This window comes from Capricornis sumatraensis, chromosome 2, assembly GCF_032405125.1.
Source record: "Capricornis sumatraensis isolate serow.1 chromosome 2, serow.2, whole genome shotgun sequence".
Taxonomy (NCBI): Eukaryota; Metazoa; Chordata; class Mammalia; order Artiodactyla; family Bovidae; genus Capricornis; species Capricornis sumatraensis.
The window spans coordinates 182663344-182678716 of NC_091070.1; the positions used below are offsets into that span (position 1 = coordinate 182663344).

The following is a 15373-nucleotide window of genomic DNA, read 5'->3' on the forward strand; positions in this document are numbered from 1 at the left end:
CTGACCAACACGAGGAAGTTAAATAGTTGTTGAATTAAACTGAAAGATTCTGATTGCTCAGCCTACTCCAAAACAGCACCTAAGTGTGTCAAACGCTCAGTAAATGTTTGCCAAATAAATGAATGTCTTATATCTCAATCCAATAAATCCTGTTCAAAGCAGGAATATAATTACTTATATTTTTAAAAGATCAATTGCAGCAAGAATTAATTATCTAAAGTAATGAGAAACTTACCAGAGTAAATCTGAATCCTTTAGGAGAGGGATGAAGTGTCAATTTTATACATGCAGGAAGCAGGCTCAAAAATGTAAAACAAAAGCTAAAAAATTAACAAAAATCAAACATTTATTTTCTTTATAAAGGTATACAACTAAAGCAAAGAAACATTTTTTTAAATGTAAGGATCACATTACTTATCAACTTAAATTGATTTCTAGTTAAAGTTTTTTATGTATTAAATAATAAATTCAAGACCAAATAACATTTAAATAAAATCCATACACTGAAATATGTACACACTTTAATATATATGTGATTATATAATACAGAACAAAACACTGTAGAACTAAATATTGCTTATGTTATTTTAGTATTTAGTATCTATTCTGGGAAAGATACAAAGATAGACAGCTAAAAGTCAATCAGCAAACACTCAAATATCATGGACTCAATGAACATGACTAAGAAAACTTCAGGAGAGTGAAGGACAAGGAAGCCTGGTGTGCTGCAGTCCACGGGATCACAAAGAGTCAGACACGACTTACGGTCTGAACAACAACAAGAAAACAAGAAAATAAAACTAGGTACAAAGAAACAATTCTGTATTTGTTATGCACACATTCATAAAATTTACTCACAAGAGAACCTCGTTAGCCCTCATTTCACAAAAGTTGATTATCTGATTTTCAACCCATGGTAAATCAGAAAGAACAAGCTGGAAAGGGAGTGGGAAGGTGCCAGAGCTTCTCCTTATGATGACTGATGGGCAAGGAGGAAAAACAACTCAGCAAGAAGCACAGTTGGAGCCACTTAGTACCAAGGTAAACAGCCTTTAAGCCCTGAAAACAATAGTTAGAAGGCAAAATAATAACTGATTTTCCCACTTGAGGTAGCTTTGTGGCTTGTCAGCTTTACTAGTCTGCTTCCTGTTAAGGTGGGCTACAATGGATATTCTCCAAAAGAACGGGAGGAAAGAGGCATGCGGCACACACTCACGCCTCCCAGTCATTCAAACAGTAGTGATGGCGCTGCTGGAAAGAGATCTGCAGATTAATTAAAGTCCCTTCTCAACTAATTTTAAGTTAATCAAAAGGGTACTACTTGGGCCTGAATCACTTGGAAGCCTTTAAAAGAAGGCTTAGCGGACTTCCCTGGTGGCCCACCAGTTAAGAATCTGCCTCCCATTGCAGTGGACATGGGTTCAATCTTTGGCCCAAGAAGATTCCACAAGCCGCACAGCAACAAAGCCCTTGCGTCACAACTACTGAACCTGTGCTCTAGAGCCCGTGTTCGGCAATAAGAGAAGCCACCTCAGTGAGAAGCCATGAGAAGCCCAGCTCTTCACAACTAGAGAAAGCCCACATGCAGCAACAAAGACCCGGCGCAGCCAAAAATAAGTAATAAATAAATTAAAAACTTAAATGCTTTATTAAAAAAAATTGTAAAGAAGGCTTAGCTCTTCCCTGAGCTCAGACTCCAAACAGCAGCGGGTGGGGGAAGGGGGAACGGGGAGGAGGCGGGGGATTGGTACAGCTCTTCCCTCCCCAGATACCCTCTCCTGAATGCCTGCCTTGTGGACTTCCAGTTTGCTTAGCCAACTCGCGCAGTTGTATAAGCCAATTCCTCAGAATAAATTCACACACGCACACACACACAGTGACCTACTCATTTTACTTCTCACCCAGACTGATACACCACTGAAACTCATGACTCTTCAAGGTCATGGTAAATCATGTTTAGTATACTCTGTTTAAGGAAGAGGGAGTAGTAACAATAACTTTCACATAAAATGTTTCAAATAAAAGACTTCTGTTATACAGCAGCATAAGTTTACGATATGTGGACTATTCACTAGTGAAGTGGAGAAGGAAATGGCAACCCACTCCAGTATTCTTGCCTAGAAAATCCCGTGGACAGAGGAGCCTGGTAGGCTGCTGTCCATGGGGATGCACAGAGTCGGACGCAATTGAAGCAACTTAGGATGCATGCATGCATTGGAGAAGGAACTGGCAACCCACTCCAGTATTGCCTGGAGAATCCCAGGGACAGAGGAGCTTGGTGGGCTGCCATCTATGGGGTCGCACAGAGTTGGACACGACTGAAGCGACTTAGCAGCAGCAGCACTAATGAAGATTACCTTACTCCTATGATGCCAGATAAGTGCGGTATTGCCATGACACTTTAAGAGTAGCTTATAAAACACTATATACAAACTTCATGTCTCTTACCTGATCATTATCTGGATGTGATGTGGCAAAATATCTCTGATCTTGAGAAAGACACTGAAGCTGCACCAAATATTGGCTACTTTATCCTTAAAAGAAATTTGTTAGTTTTACCTTCCAGTATGATTAAAAGAAATATTAAACTCCACAAAGTCCTAAATCTCTAAAGAGATAAACTTTTGGGTCATGGGAAGCGTTTGCTCACAATTTCATAACTAAGCTGATTAAACTCTCTAAAGAACACACACACAGTCAAACAATGGGAACTTTCATTTTTTGCATGGGAGGTGATCTAAATCACTAGTCAATCATAATTTAGATGCTCCCAAAAAATACTTAATATTTTTCAAAGAGCAGCCCATTATCCCTAAATACTGTTATTCATCTTTGGGAATTTATCTAAAAAATCTTTACTTTTTGTATTCTAATTGTATTCTGACTTGTAGAATACATGTTGTTTGACCCATTTACCGCATGCCTACTGGCTACTAGCAACGATAAGATAATGACTACTAGCTACTAGCAATGGTAAGAGTCAACTGTTAATGAATCAGCAAGTTTGAAGACATTGGCCACTGTGCTAGAATCACTTTCAAAATCATACTTGTAACTACAGTTCTCTGATCATGAAACCCATCCTCTGCAAAGCTGTTTAACTCACAGCTATGTAGGCATCACATCAAGAAAGTAACTATCACTGACAACTGTACCATCCTACTTCCCTCTGTTGGGCCAATGAAACTGCTCTTTAGACTTTGAGGGCAACAAGTGAATGAAGGTGACCAACAACACCATAAAAATGCATGACACTCATTTTTATAATTACCATGATAAACACCACTGCTGAAATAGAAGGAAAGGCAAATAATCAGGCAGCTTACATGGAGAATTAAACTTTTCTTTATATACGTGTTAAGGTTAGAGGATATATAAAGAAGTTAGGAACACAATTCTGAGTTCAAACTACAGCTCTGCCATGCACTAGCTGTATGAACCTCTGACCTCAGTTTTCTGATCTGTAAGAATGGGTTTAGCTATCTCATCGCTATGGCTAAGGATCAAATAAAATTACATGTGAAGTGTCTGGGACCTAGTGAGTGGAGGGGATGGCAATAGTGACTGTTTATGATTATCAGTACGGTCATCATCATTATCCCAAGTGACATACAAGGCATACATTTCTGTTCCTTCACAACACCAAATTCTCTTAGTCTCTCTTCCATCTTCCCACAGACTGACTGAAAGATATTCTATAGAATTTTATATATTCAAAAATTAGAAAGATACATATGCTTTTCTAATTCTTTTTAAAAGAAATGTTTATTCAAAAGCAAATTATCTATAAATATGTTGTCTCTAACTTTATTAAAAGACCTTTTTGTTTCAGAAAAATGGTTTGTTTAATTTAATTACTGACTCTAAATCAAATTATCCATGCAATAAAAGTTTAACAACAGTGATTAAGCTAGCATTAAATGAAATGAAATGAATGATTCTCATTAAAAATTACTATGGATGAAGGTTATATATCTCATAAGGAATTATGAGATCTTTTTGAAGCAAACATGATTATTAGTTTAATAAATAATGTCCTAGGACTAAAAAGAGAATATAACCCCCTCCCCCCCCAAAAAAGTCACAAAACTGTTAACTTTGTAGCTGCCACTTTTCATGCTGTCTTTCATTATGGACTCTATTTCATTAGAAAAATGTATAACTGAATTATATGGATCTCATGGAGGCATAAATACTACCTACTCATGTAATGTACTAGAACATGCCAGCTGAGCTAGAGGCTGTGCACCAGATTAAATAACTGGCAAGGATGACTGCAGGGAGAGAGCAGCTGAAGTCACTATTCCTTGTGAGTCTTCTACATGAAATCCCCAAAGGTCACAGAGAAAGGCCTGTAACAGAAAGGAATGAGAGAAAAGTCTTTAAACATGCCTCAAATAACCCACGATCAACTGGAAAGAGTCTTCTTAGAACTTGCAAGGTTTGTTCCCTTTCTGTAAAGAATGGCAGCCAGCAGAGAACGAAGGAAGCCACGACAGTACAAGCCAGCTTAATTAACAACACCAACCTGGAACACAAACAGAGGGAAACAGTGAGACAGAGAGAGGCCAGTAATTCTGAGAAATCAATCTGTGGCTCACTCACTATAGTAAACGCAAATGTCCGTTAATGAGAACTCTGTGCCACCAACACAGGTTTAAGATGAATGAGAAAAAAAAAAGAGAAAGAAAAAAAGAAAAAGAAAAAAAAACAATAATAAGATGAATGAGAGTCGACTTAAATCACGGTTAAGGAATTTACAACTATTAATATGTGCAATTCCCCAACAAAAGACTATCATCTTCCTTATTAACACTTAACTTAGATGCCACTCCTAGGCAGCCATGAAGAAAAATGTCAAATTGGGATGTCTTTCTAGTAAGTATACAACATGCTCGAAAGGGATGAAATCCTATAGCAATGTTCTACCAAGCCAATCCACATTGCTGCTACTGCTAAGTCGCTACAGTCATGTCCGACTCTGTGCGACCCCATAGACGGCAGCTCACCAGGCTCCCCCGTCCCTGGGATTCTCCAGGCAAGAATACTGGAGTGGGTTGCCATTTCCAGTAAATATACATATTTTAAAATATTTGTTTATTGGCCACAATGCATAGCAAGCGGGATCTTAGTTCCCCAACCAGAGTCAAACCTGCAAACTTCCCTTACAGTGGAAGTGCAGTTTTAACCCCTGGACCACCGGGGAAGTCCCCATAAATAGTTACTGATCAAAATATTTTTCTCATTAGGAAAAGTTAAAATAAAAGAGTACAGAACATAACAATCTCTCTTAACATTCACCCCACAGCCACCAACACATTAATAAGAAATCACCAGGAGGCAAAGTGAAAGACCACCTTCCTCCAAAGTAAGTATGCCAAATAAATTAGCTGATTTTTTGAATTCTGCTATTTAAAAGCTACTCACCCCTTTCCTTTGAGGCCTTTTTTAAAACACTTGCCAAGCAAAAAACAAAAAAATGGCAAGGAGTGGTAAAGTTCCATCTGCTTATAGTTTATAGCTAAGCAAAATGCCAGGGACCCTAGCAGGTCCCAGTCATAAGATACTCCAAGAACACCCCACAAAGCAAAGCCGAGACTCACAGAATTATATATGTTCTCATGTCAAGGAAATTATCTCAATAATTAAAAGAGATTTTGCATTTTAAAGAACATTTTACTTATGTGATTCTGTAATATGTACAATCAAAACAATTTCTAAATAAAAGCTGAAAGTATTAAATTGATAAGCAAATTTGAAATTATATATAGTGGTCTCAAATATATTAAATCTGCTACTAAACAGAGCAACTGATTTGTTTAGGTTTAAAAGAACTCTAAATAAGTAACACATAGCTTTGTTTCTGCTGGGTTATCTTACAATATTACTGTAACAACATACCAAAATCAATGCTCCAAAAGTTAAAAATACACAAAAATACTGAACTTACTAATATCACTATCCTTCCTCTATAATATGCATCAATAATATAAATTAATACCTGTGCTTGATTGGAAATTAACAACACTGCTATGTGAAAACCGTATCACACTAGATTTTCAGTTGAAAATGGGGAGCTGAGTATTCATGTCTACCTCCTCTCCTTCCTGAGACCCCCTTAAAATGGGGAATTTTTTTAAGTATACATCTACAGCCATAAAGAGAACAGGGGTGGGTTATAAGAGATAAAGATTTCAACACATTTGTAGAAGACAGAAAGAGGACAGAGAAGTGGCAACCAATAAAATACACTGAAAGAAGCCACAGCTTAGTGAACACACAGAGGAGGCTCAGGCTAGCAAGAAGCCCATCCGCCCTGCACACGCTGAGAACTCTGGAAACAAGTAGGATGGAGTACCTGAGGATGTTGAAAAGAAAACGAGGATTCACTGAAAATTCCAAATGGAGAAGTCACATCCCACCTCATGCCTCTGCAAAAATTATCTGGGAGCCAAAGCATTTACCCCTGGGCAACGAAAGAAGGAATATTTCTCTCCCCCAAAATGGAATAAACTGTTCAAGCAACTAGTGCAGAAGTTAACACTACAGTGCAAATTCCTCCACACTGTGACATTTAAGGGTCCCAGAGTGGTGGCCAGAACCCTACCGTGTACCCCACAGTGGACTAAAAGCGCAGAGAGCTCACACGCAGCTTTCTCTTCTGCCTTATTCTTAGAATAAACACACCAGGATCAAATAGACATTTAAGGAACACCTATGACAGAAAAGGGCTTCCCTGGTAGCTCAGCTGGTAAAGAATCCGCCTGCAATGCAGGAGACCCTGGGTCAGGAAGATCTGCTGGAGAAGCGATAGGCTACCCAGTCTAGTATTCTTGGGCTTCCCTGGTGGCTTATATGGTAAAGAATCCACCTACAATGCAGGAGACCTGGGTTCGATCCCTAGGTTGGGAAGATCCCCTGAAGAAGGGAACAGCTACCCACCCCAATATTCTCATCTGGAGAATTCCATGAACTGTATAGTCCATGGGGTTGCAAAGAGTCGGACACAACTGAGTGACTTTCAATACTAGTATGACAGAAAAGGACCAAAGTGAAAAGGAGAAAAGACTGACCTAGGAGAACAGAAATAATTCACAGAACAGTGGGAGGAAGAAAGTAAACTGAAATTTAAGATATGCTTAACAAATGAAATTTAATAGAAGTGTTAGACATAAAGCAAGATAATCTTCAAAAATATAAAACAAAGACAGATGCTCAAGATGGAGATGAAAGATCTAATATCTGTCTAACAAGCTTTAAAAAAAAGGGAGAGAATTTTAAAAAAAAGTTACTCATGCGAATTTCCCAGAACTGAAGAACATGAGTCTTCAAAACAAATGATCCGTAGTGTCCAAAACAACTGTCAAAACGCCTCTGCCCAAACTAATATCAAATTTCAGAGCCCAAAAAGTAAAAAACAGTAATAACAGAAGCAGCAGTAACAATACAGATAATAAGAGCAGTAGATACTTACATGGTATTTAGCCCCTCCCAAGTAGTGTTTTAAATGTTTAACAAATGTGAATTTATTTAATTCTCAAGAAGCTTAAAAAGTAGGGTTCTTATCCTCTCCATTTTACAAATGAGGAAAGTAAAGTAAATAGTAGTTTAAAAAATGTGTTCCTACAAAATGACATAATCCCAAAAGCTTCAAGAGGTTGATTCAAGTCACAGAGAAGACGCCACTACAAATTTACCAGAATGGTTAAAAGGAAAATAACTGACACTTGTTGAGGATGAGCACCTATACCATTGCTCACAGGAGTGTTGCCTGGTAGATTACGCTTAAAAACTATATGAGAATACTTAAACATGTGCCTACCCTATAATTCAGCAATTCCACTCATAAGAAATATATTTACATGTATACAAAGAGATCCTTACAAGAAAGTTCAAAGCAGCATAGTCTACATAGAACTGCACGGATAACTCTCACAAAGACAATGCTGAACCAAAAACACCCAACACAAAGGAACACCTACTGTGCTGTCTCTTTTATGCTAAATTCAAAAAAGGGGGAGAACCAAACTATAGTCTTCACAGTCAGTATGTGGCTGTCTTTGAGAAAGGAGGAGGGAGCAGTACTAGGGCCGTGCACAGGGTCACTCTGGATACCAGCAGTGTTCTATTTCTTGACATGGATCACAGCCGACTCATTTATGCTTTATGTATTTTTCTGAAGGAGTGTTAACATTTCAAAGTAAATATAGTTTTAAAAAATCTTATAAACAACTTCATGTTTCCTTTCTTTATCTCGGTGTTCTTGATATTATTAGACTATCTGAAAGCCATAACTCTACAAAGCCAAAAAAAAGAGCTCAATTAGGAAAGTGGACAGAATAAAAAACATGGTGGAAGCAACTACATATTTGAATATCTTTCACAAGTCTTTTGATATATATGTATTTTATCACTAAAATAGACTAGAGACAAAAGGAAAAATGATTAATTAAGCAATCATGGTATGGATTTTTTTTCCTTTGGGACAGATGGAGACAGACAGCAATATTTAATCCATTAGAAGACAAACTGGAGAGCCATGTGCAGATTTTATCAAGTTTCCTCTACAATTTGTTTACTTCAATTCCTTAATTTAGGAATCAAAAATTAAACACAAAATCCACATAGATTTAATCACTAAATTTTAGTTTCCTGAAGCTTCCAGTTACCACTATTTGTTAGAAAAACATTTTGTTTTAAAACTCAAAAACTGGAAGTCTTTTTGTCAGTGTCAGATAACGTTTACAAAAGATAGAAGATGTTTACCTTTTTAGTATTAGGAGAGCATCACTGTACCTGGCATTCTTTTTCTAACTTTCCAGAAGAGCTAATCAGTTACCAGTGTTCCATTCCCAAGCCAAATGGGTGTGAAAAAGCATTTCTACTTTTAATAAACACCTGGTTACTTCAAGTAAACACCTGGTGAAGAGTTACTTTTATCATTTTTAAAAGGTTTATATAAGCAAGAACCCTAGTAAATAAGACATTGTAGATGACAACATTATACAAACGGAGCCTAGATTTCATGACGTACATCTGACTTCATTTCTAAATCAGTAAAGGATACTGAAAATGTCCATAGTCGATCAGAATAAGGCCTGGGTACAGCAATATGCATAACGCACTAGCAATCTGTAAAGAAAATTATTATGAAATAATGAAGTCATCTGTTACTCGAATCAAACAAGGTAAATGCATAGTTTCATTTAACACAGTAGCAAATATTCCATTCTTACCTTCTATTTATCAAAATATTTCATTTTTATAAAACCACTCTTTAAATACTGAAGTTTTCATGGAGGTGACATAGAATACTCCAGTAAAAATGAAAAAAAAAAATCACTATAAGGTATTTGTTAGAGAAAGCACTTTTAGATATACAAATCAGATAAATTAATCTAATAATTAATATATATAAAATGACCAAAGAGAATATTCATTAACTGTGAATATAAGACTATATAGCAACTTCTCAAAATACCTTTCAGCTGTCATTCTCCCAAACCAACCCAACATTCAAATTTACCAGTTAAGCAATAAATTTAGGATTCTGTGTAACTCAGAAGTATGTAACTTCTAAAATTCAGTGCCTCTTATTACTACAGTTGGGCATTAAAATAATTACTCTAAGATAAGTTAATGTTTCTAAATGAAAATTAATTGACAGAAGATATACTGTTCCCTATTATCTATTCCCAAAAGCATAGCTTCCTTAAGCTCTATACTTAATAGCTAAGCTAATAAAACATTTCAGAGATGAAATGTCAGGCTACTTCAAAACCTACCTTTTTCTTAGTTGAGATTTCTTTTAAACAACAACAGTACAGAACCACTGCAGGTATGTATATCAACAAATCAGCAATTAACACTGAAAAAACAAACAAATGACTTTAAGCGAGAGTCCATCAAGATTTACCATAACCTATTAATCACTTCCCTCCAACCTTGAGTGGGAATTCTATTAACACAAGGTTGCTACCCACTCTGGATGAGTCCTTTCCACATGGAGCCCTTTCCATTCCCTTCACCTGTGCCTAATTTCAACTGATATAGGACTAGAGAGTGTCTTAATTTCCTCTAATAAATTCACACATTAAATTAATTATATGTATCTAATTCTCTCTTTGCCCTGACCTGGATTTAAAAATTAAGAATACTCAAAGCAAGGGAAGTAAACTTTTATTTTCCCCTCATTTATCTATATGCTCCAAATTTCCTGATGTGAATAGTACCTCAAATGTGGAGATGCATAGGAGAATCTTTTTAAATGTGAATATTTATAAAAATTCATAAAGTTTTGCTAATTAATGCAAACAAAGACCTTGAGAGGCCGAGGTGAAGAAGAAACTGAAAAAAAGTGGGGAAAAAATAAAGCAATTCATAATTCTGAATGTTCGGTCCTTTCAGAACAAAGAAAAACTATTAAGTTCTTCAACAATACAACATAGCTATCCAAAGAACCCAATTTTTTCTTGTACCAGGAAACATATTCAAGAATATGGTAAACATGTTCATAGTTCAAGAATAAGGTAAACAAAGTAAACTATCAGTGTTGGATACATGCAATCTATTTTCATCCCCATACTCTACATTTAAGATGACACTGAAAAGCTGGAACATATTCAAAGGAGCACAACCAGAGGCCTCAAGACCATAATTACATTCAAGACACTGGTCATCTAATAAGAACTGGAGTATCTAAGAATGTTTAACCTGGAGAGGAGATAACTTCACATGTCTGTAAGGCGTTAGGTGTAAAAAGGACCAGATTTGTTCTATGTGGCCCAAGGAAACAGAACTTCATATGACTAGTAAAGGTTCAAGATAAGAAGGAAATTTCTAATAATTGGAGCTCTTTGAAAATAGAACAGACTGTGTCTAAAAGTCGTGAGTTTCCTCCAGATACAGGTACTGGCTTCAGAAGCTAAATATCATGCAGTGAGTATGCAGTTCAGATGGGATTAAAGGAGGGTGGGGGGGGGGGGTGAGGGGAGTGGTGTTGGAGAGGGAGGGGCAATGCGGGTTCTCTCTTGGACCTGAGAGTCTTATCATGGCGTGAACAGTAAACCCACAGAGATGTTATGGGGAGGGAGGTGGGAGGGGGTTTCATGTTTGGGAACACATGTAAGAATTAAAGATTTTAAAATTTAATAAAAAAAAAAAAAGGAAAAAAAAAAGAAAAGAAATTATGAGCCTGAGGATTTTCAGAAGTTGCTATTTTTTGTCTTAAAAATCTTCAAGGGTCTTATTAAACCAAAATGATGTCAGAAAAAAAAAAAAAAAAAGAGAACAAATCTGACTAGACTTAAGACTAATTAAGGAAAAGACCCATAAAGCCTAAGTCTTGTAAAGGTTTTTAAAAAATGTAAGCTCATTACTTTCAACTCTTAGCATACAATAAAAGCTCAATAAACATTTGTGATAAAGATTAATTTAGCAACACTACACAGCAATACAATGTACGATATACAACTGTTGTTGTTTAGTTGCAGTCGTGTCCAACTCTTTTACCACCCCATGGACTATAGTCCACCAGGCTCCTCTGTCCATGGGATTTCCCAGGCAGGAATACTGAAGTGAGTCGCCACTTCCTTCTCCAAGGGATCTTCCCAACCCAAAGACTGAACTTGCATTTCCTGCACTGGCAGGTGGGCTGTTTACCACTGAGCCATTAGGGAAGCCCATACAACTGTAATTTACTTTAAAAGTGAAAGGGATTTATCAAAGCAAACTCCTGAACAATTAAAACTTTAATTCAGAGCTAACCAACTTCAGGTGAGCTAGTGATATTACCCAGTGATTTACTGGGCCTCAGTTTCTCAGCTTAAGAATAACAACAGTATTTTACCTCATTTGGGTGTCTATTATTAAGTGAGATAATAACAAATTTAAGGCACCCAAAATTATTCATTTCTACTTTTTTGTGTTTTAGTTTACATACACATTTGCTCAAATAGTATACATATATATGCATATGTATAGTTACACAACTGTAAAAGTCAGTGAGGACAATAATAGAACCTGTCATCAGCTCAAAAAAATGTTTAATCCAATTTTACATTCAATATCTACCGCTCTTTTACCTGTTGCACGCATGAAGAGCTTATGTGCCTGACTCTCATATCCACGTGATGTATGGAGAGCAATCCAGTCTGGATTTATAAACTTTGCCCTGCAAATCAAAGCATACATACATGCACTTTATTCCCCATCACTTTTAGCAATAAGGACACCTGAGGATATATGAATCTATGTTGAAAAGTGGCCATTGCTTTTATAAAGCAATAGAGTTAAGGCTTAACTCTTTGTATTTAACCATGTGAAACTGACTAAAGCTAAAAAACCGAATCCACCTTGCTCATCTTCCAACAAACTCATGTAACATTTTAACTAAAAGCCCTACCTTCATGATACTTTCAGTGTGAAAACAATCTAATGTGTCACCTTTCATTTACTAAACACGTACTTTGTAAACAGCAATACACTAGGACTAAGGATCATAGCATTATAATTTATCATCTTTTCAGTTATAATAATAGGCTACAATAAATAGCTGTTATTCATAAATCACTGCATAAAACTGGACATAATTATTAAAAATAAATTAAGTTTTCAATTGTGTAACATTTTCCAGAACACTGAAAAGAACAACTAGTTATCATGAAGTTTGGAGACATATTTTTAGTCCAGGAAGCTAATTTTTTAAAAAAAGGAAACAGTAAAATAAATAAGTTCAGAAGATACTGTGAAGAAGTTCCTCAAATTTCTACTGACACACTGCAGGTCTGAAATGGAATACCACTGCAGAGTAGAACTGGGTCTCTACCAACCAGAAGTGCCTTATCATCTATAAACCATTCCATGCCTATAAACGAAGGAATTCCAACCCGATCTTAAATCATAAGTGAAACACTACAGTACTTCTAGTTTCTAACTTGACTGTTTAATCACAATACCACTTAGACCTTTATTTTTCATTTACTTTGGGCCATTCCAGGAAAAAAGCTTTCCTATGCACAACTAACCGTATTGTAAACCATGCATAATTGGTAACATTTCTACTTCAAAACGGAGCTAGACCCTTTGCATCTCTCTAGCATTTCCACCAAAAAGATTACACAAATATTAAAACTCTGATAGTTAACTTTCCTACAAACCAATTATAAAGGCACGGTGCCTTAATACAATAATAGCTACAAATGATCTCTCCTCTAATCAACAAACTGTTCCTTACTATATCTGCTAAGGGCATAAATATGTAGAGTTATGTTAAGGAAGAAAAACTTACACGTATGCACATAAAAAACTATGATAAGCTGTAAGAGGTGGGTAGTCCAATCCCCAGTACTGTAAGTTGTTATCACTGCTGTTAAAATACCTGGAAAAAAAAGGAAAAAGAAAGCACCACTCCGTCAATCAATATTCAAGAAACAGACTTGTATTTAATATATCATGTCATTTAACTTGAAAAACCATATAAGGTAAAAAAAAATCATCTACATTTTTTCTCTTCCTCTTCTCTTAAAAATTTTTGTGAACTCACAAAAAAATTTAAAGTTGTGAATGAGTAGTGTGACTAAATTATTATCTAAACTGAAGTCCTCTTAAGAGTGAAAGAGGAAGCTATTAATAATTAAGCCATAACAATAGAGGTAAACCAAGATTGTCACAGGCAAATTGGAACTTGTTGTCATTCTACTATTAGTAAACTTAAACAATGACTAATACTTATATAAAAGAAAATATGCAACAAAAAAGAAAATTTGCTTCTGACAGTCTAAAAATTACAGAAAGAATGTGAAATCACAATTTTAAAAAGTAAAAAATGAATGTTAAAAACATGTAAAGATTTGGTTTGCAAAGAAAGAAATACTGCATGAAACAGGCAGACTTATTAATATCACTTTGAACACAATTCAGCCAACATTTAATGAGAGCCTATTACATGCAAAATTCTGTGAATTAAGGAAAAACATTATATGTAAAGTTCATAAATTAACAGTTGGTTAAACTATTTAATTCATAATTTAATAACTGGTTAAACTATTTAAACTAACTGGTTAACCAATTAACCAGTTGGTTAGAACGGGAAGAAACTACATATAAATACTGTGACTCAAGAAATGAAAATGTACATAGACTACATAAACTATAATAAATTTACATAGACTCCTTAACTATAGTCTTTATAACTAGACAGCTTCTATCCAATTAATTTTCTCAATCATTAGAAGAATTTATAATAATGGACACCAAACTATATACAACATAAATAACCACTATCCCTAAGCCTGTTTCAGTCAGTTCAGTTGCTCAGTCGTGTCTGACTCTTTGCAACCCCATGGACTGCAGCACGCCAGGCCTCCCTGTCCATCTACAACTCCCAGAGTTTACTCAAATTCATGTCCATTGAGTCAGTGATGCCATCCAGCCATCTCATCCTCTGTCGTCCCCGTCTCCTCCCACCTTCAATCTTTCCCAGCATCAGGGTCTTTTCCAATGAGTCAGTTCTTCGCCTCAGGTGGCCAAAGTATTGGAGTTTCAGCCTCAACATCAGTCCTTACAATGAATTTTCAGGACTGATTTCCTTTAGGATGGACTGGTTGGATCTGCTTGCAGTTCAAGGGATTCTCAAGAGTCTTCTCCAGCACCACAGTTCAAAAGCATCAATTCTTTAGCACTCAGCTTTCTTTATAGTCCAACTCTCACATCCATACATGACCACAGGAAAAACCATAGCCTTGACTAGACGGACCTTTGTTGGCAAAGTAATGTCTCTGCTTTTGAATATACTGTCTAGGTTGGTCATAACTGTTCTTCCAAGGAGCAAGCGTCTTTTAATTTCATGGCTGCAATCACCATCTGCAGTGATTTGGGAGCCCAAAAGAATAAAGTCTGTCACTGTTTCCACTGTTTCCCCATCTATTTCCCATGAAGTGATGGGACCAGATGCCATGATCTTAGTTTTCTGAATGCTGAATTTTAAACCAACTTTTCACTCTCCTCTTTCACTTTCATCACGAGGCTTTTTAGTTCTTCTTCACTTTCTGCCATAAGGGTGGTGTCATCTGCATATCTGAGGTTATTGATATTTCTCCCAGCAATCTGATTCCAGCTTGTGCTTCATCCAGCCCAGCATTTCTCATGATGTACTCTGCACAGAAGTTAAATAAGCAGGGTGACAATATACAGCCTTGATGTACTCCTTTCCGTATTTGGAACCAGTCTGTTGTTCCATGTCCAGTTCTAACTGTTGCTTCCTGACCTGCATACAGATTTTTCAAGAGGCAGATCAGGTGGTCTGGTATTCCCATCTCTTGAAGAACTTTCCACAGTTTGTTGTGGTCCACACAGTCAAAGGCTTTGGCATAGT

The 15373-nt window shown here is 36.4% G+C and overlaps 1 protein-coding gene across 1 annotated transcript in view; it reads right to left on the reverse strand.

Moving 5' to 3' along the window:
• Positions 1-15373, reverse strand: part of ALG6 (ALG6 alpha-1,3-glucosyltransferase) — a 56496-nt gene that overhangs the window by 18164 nt on the left and 22959 nt on the right. The window contains 8 exon segments of the mRNA XM_068964297.1: positions 236-320; positions 2449-2534; positions 4393-4528; positions 5428-5637; positions 9068-9132; positions 9786-9868; positions 12084-12172; positions 13289-13378. Of these exon segments, the coding sequence (XP_068820398.1) occupies positions 236-320; positions 2449-2534; positions 4393-4528; positions 5428-5637; positions 9068-9132; positions 9786-9868; positions 12084-12172; positions 13289-13378 (844 nt within the window).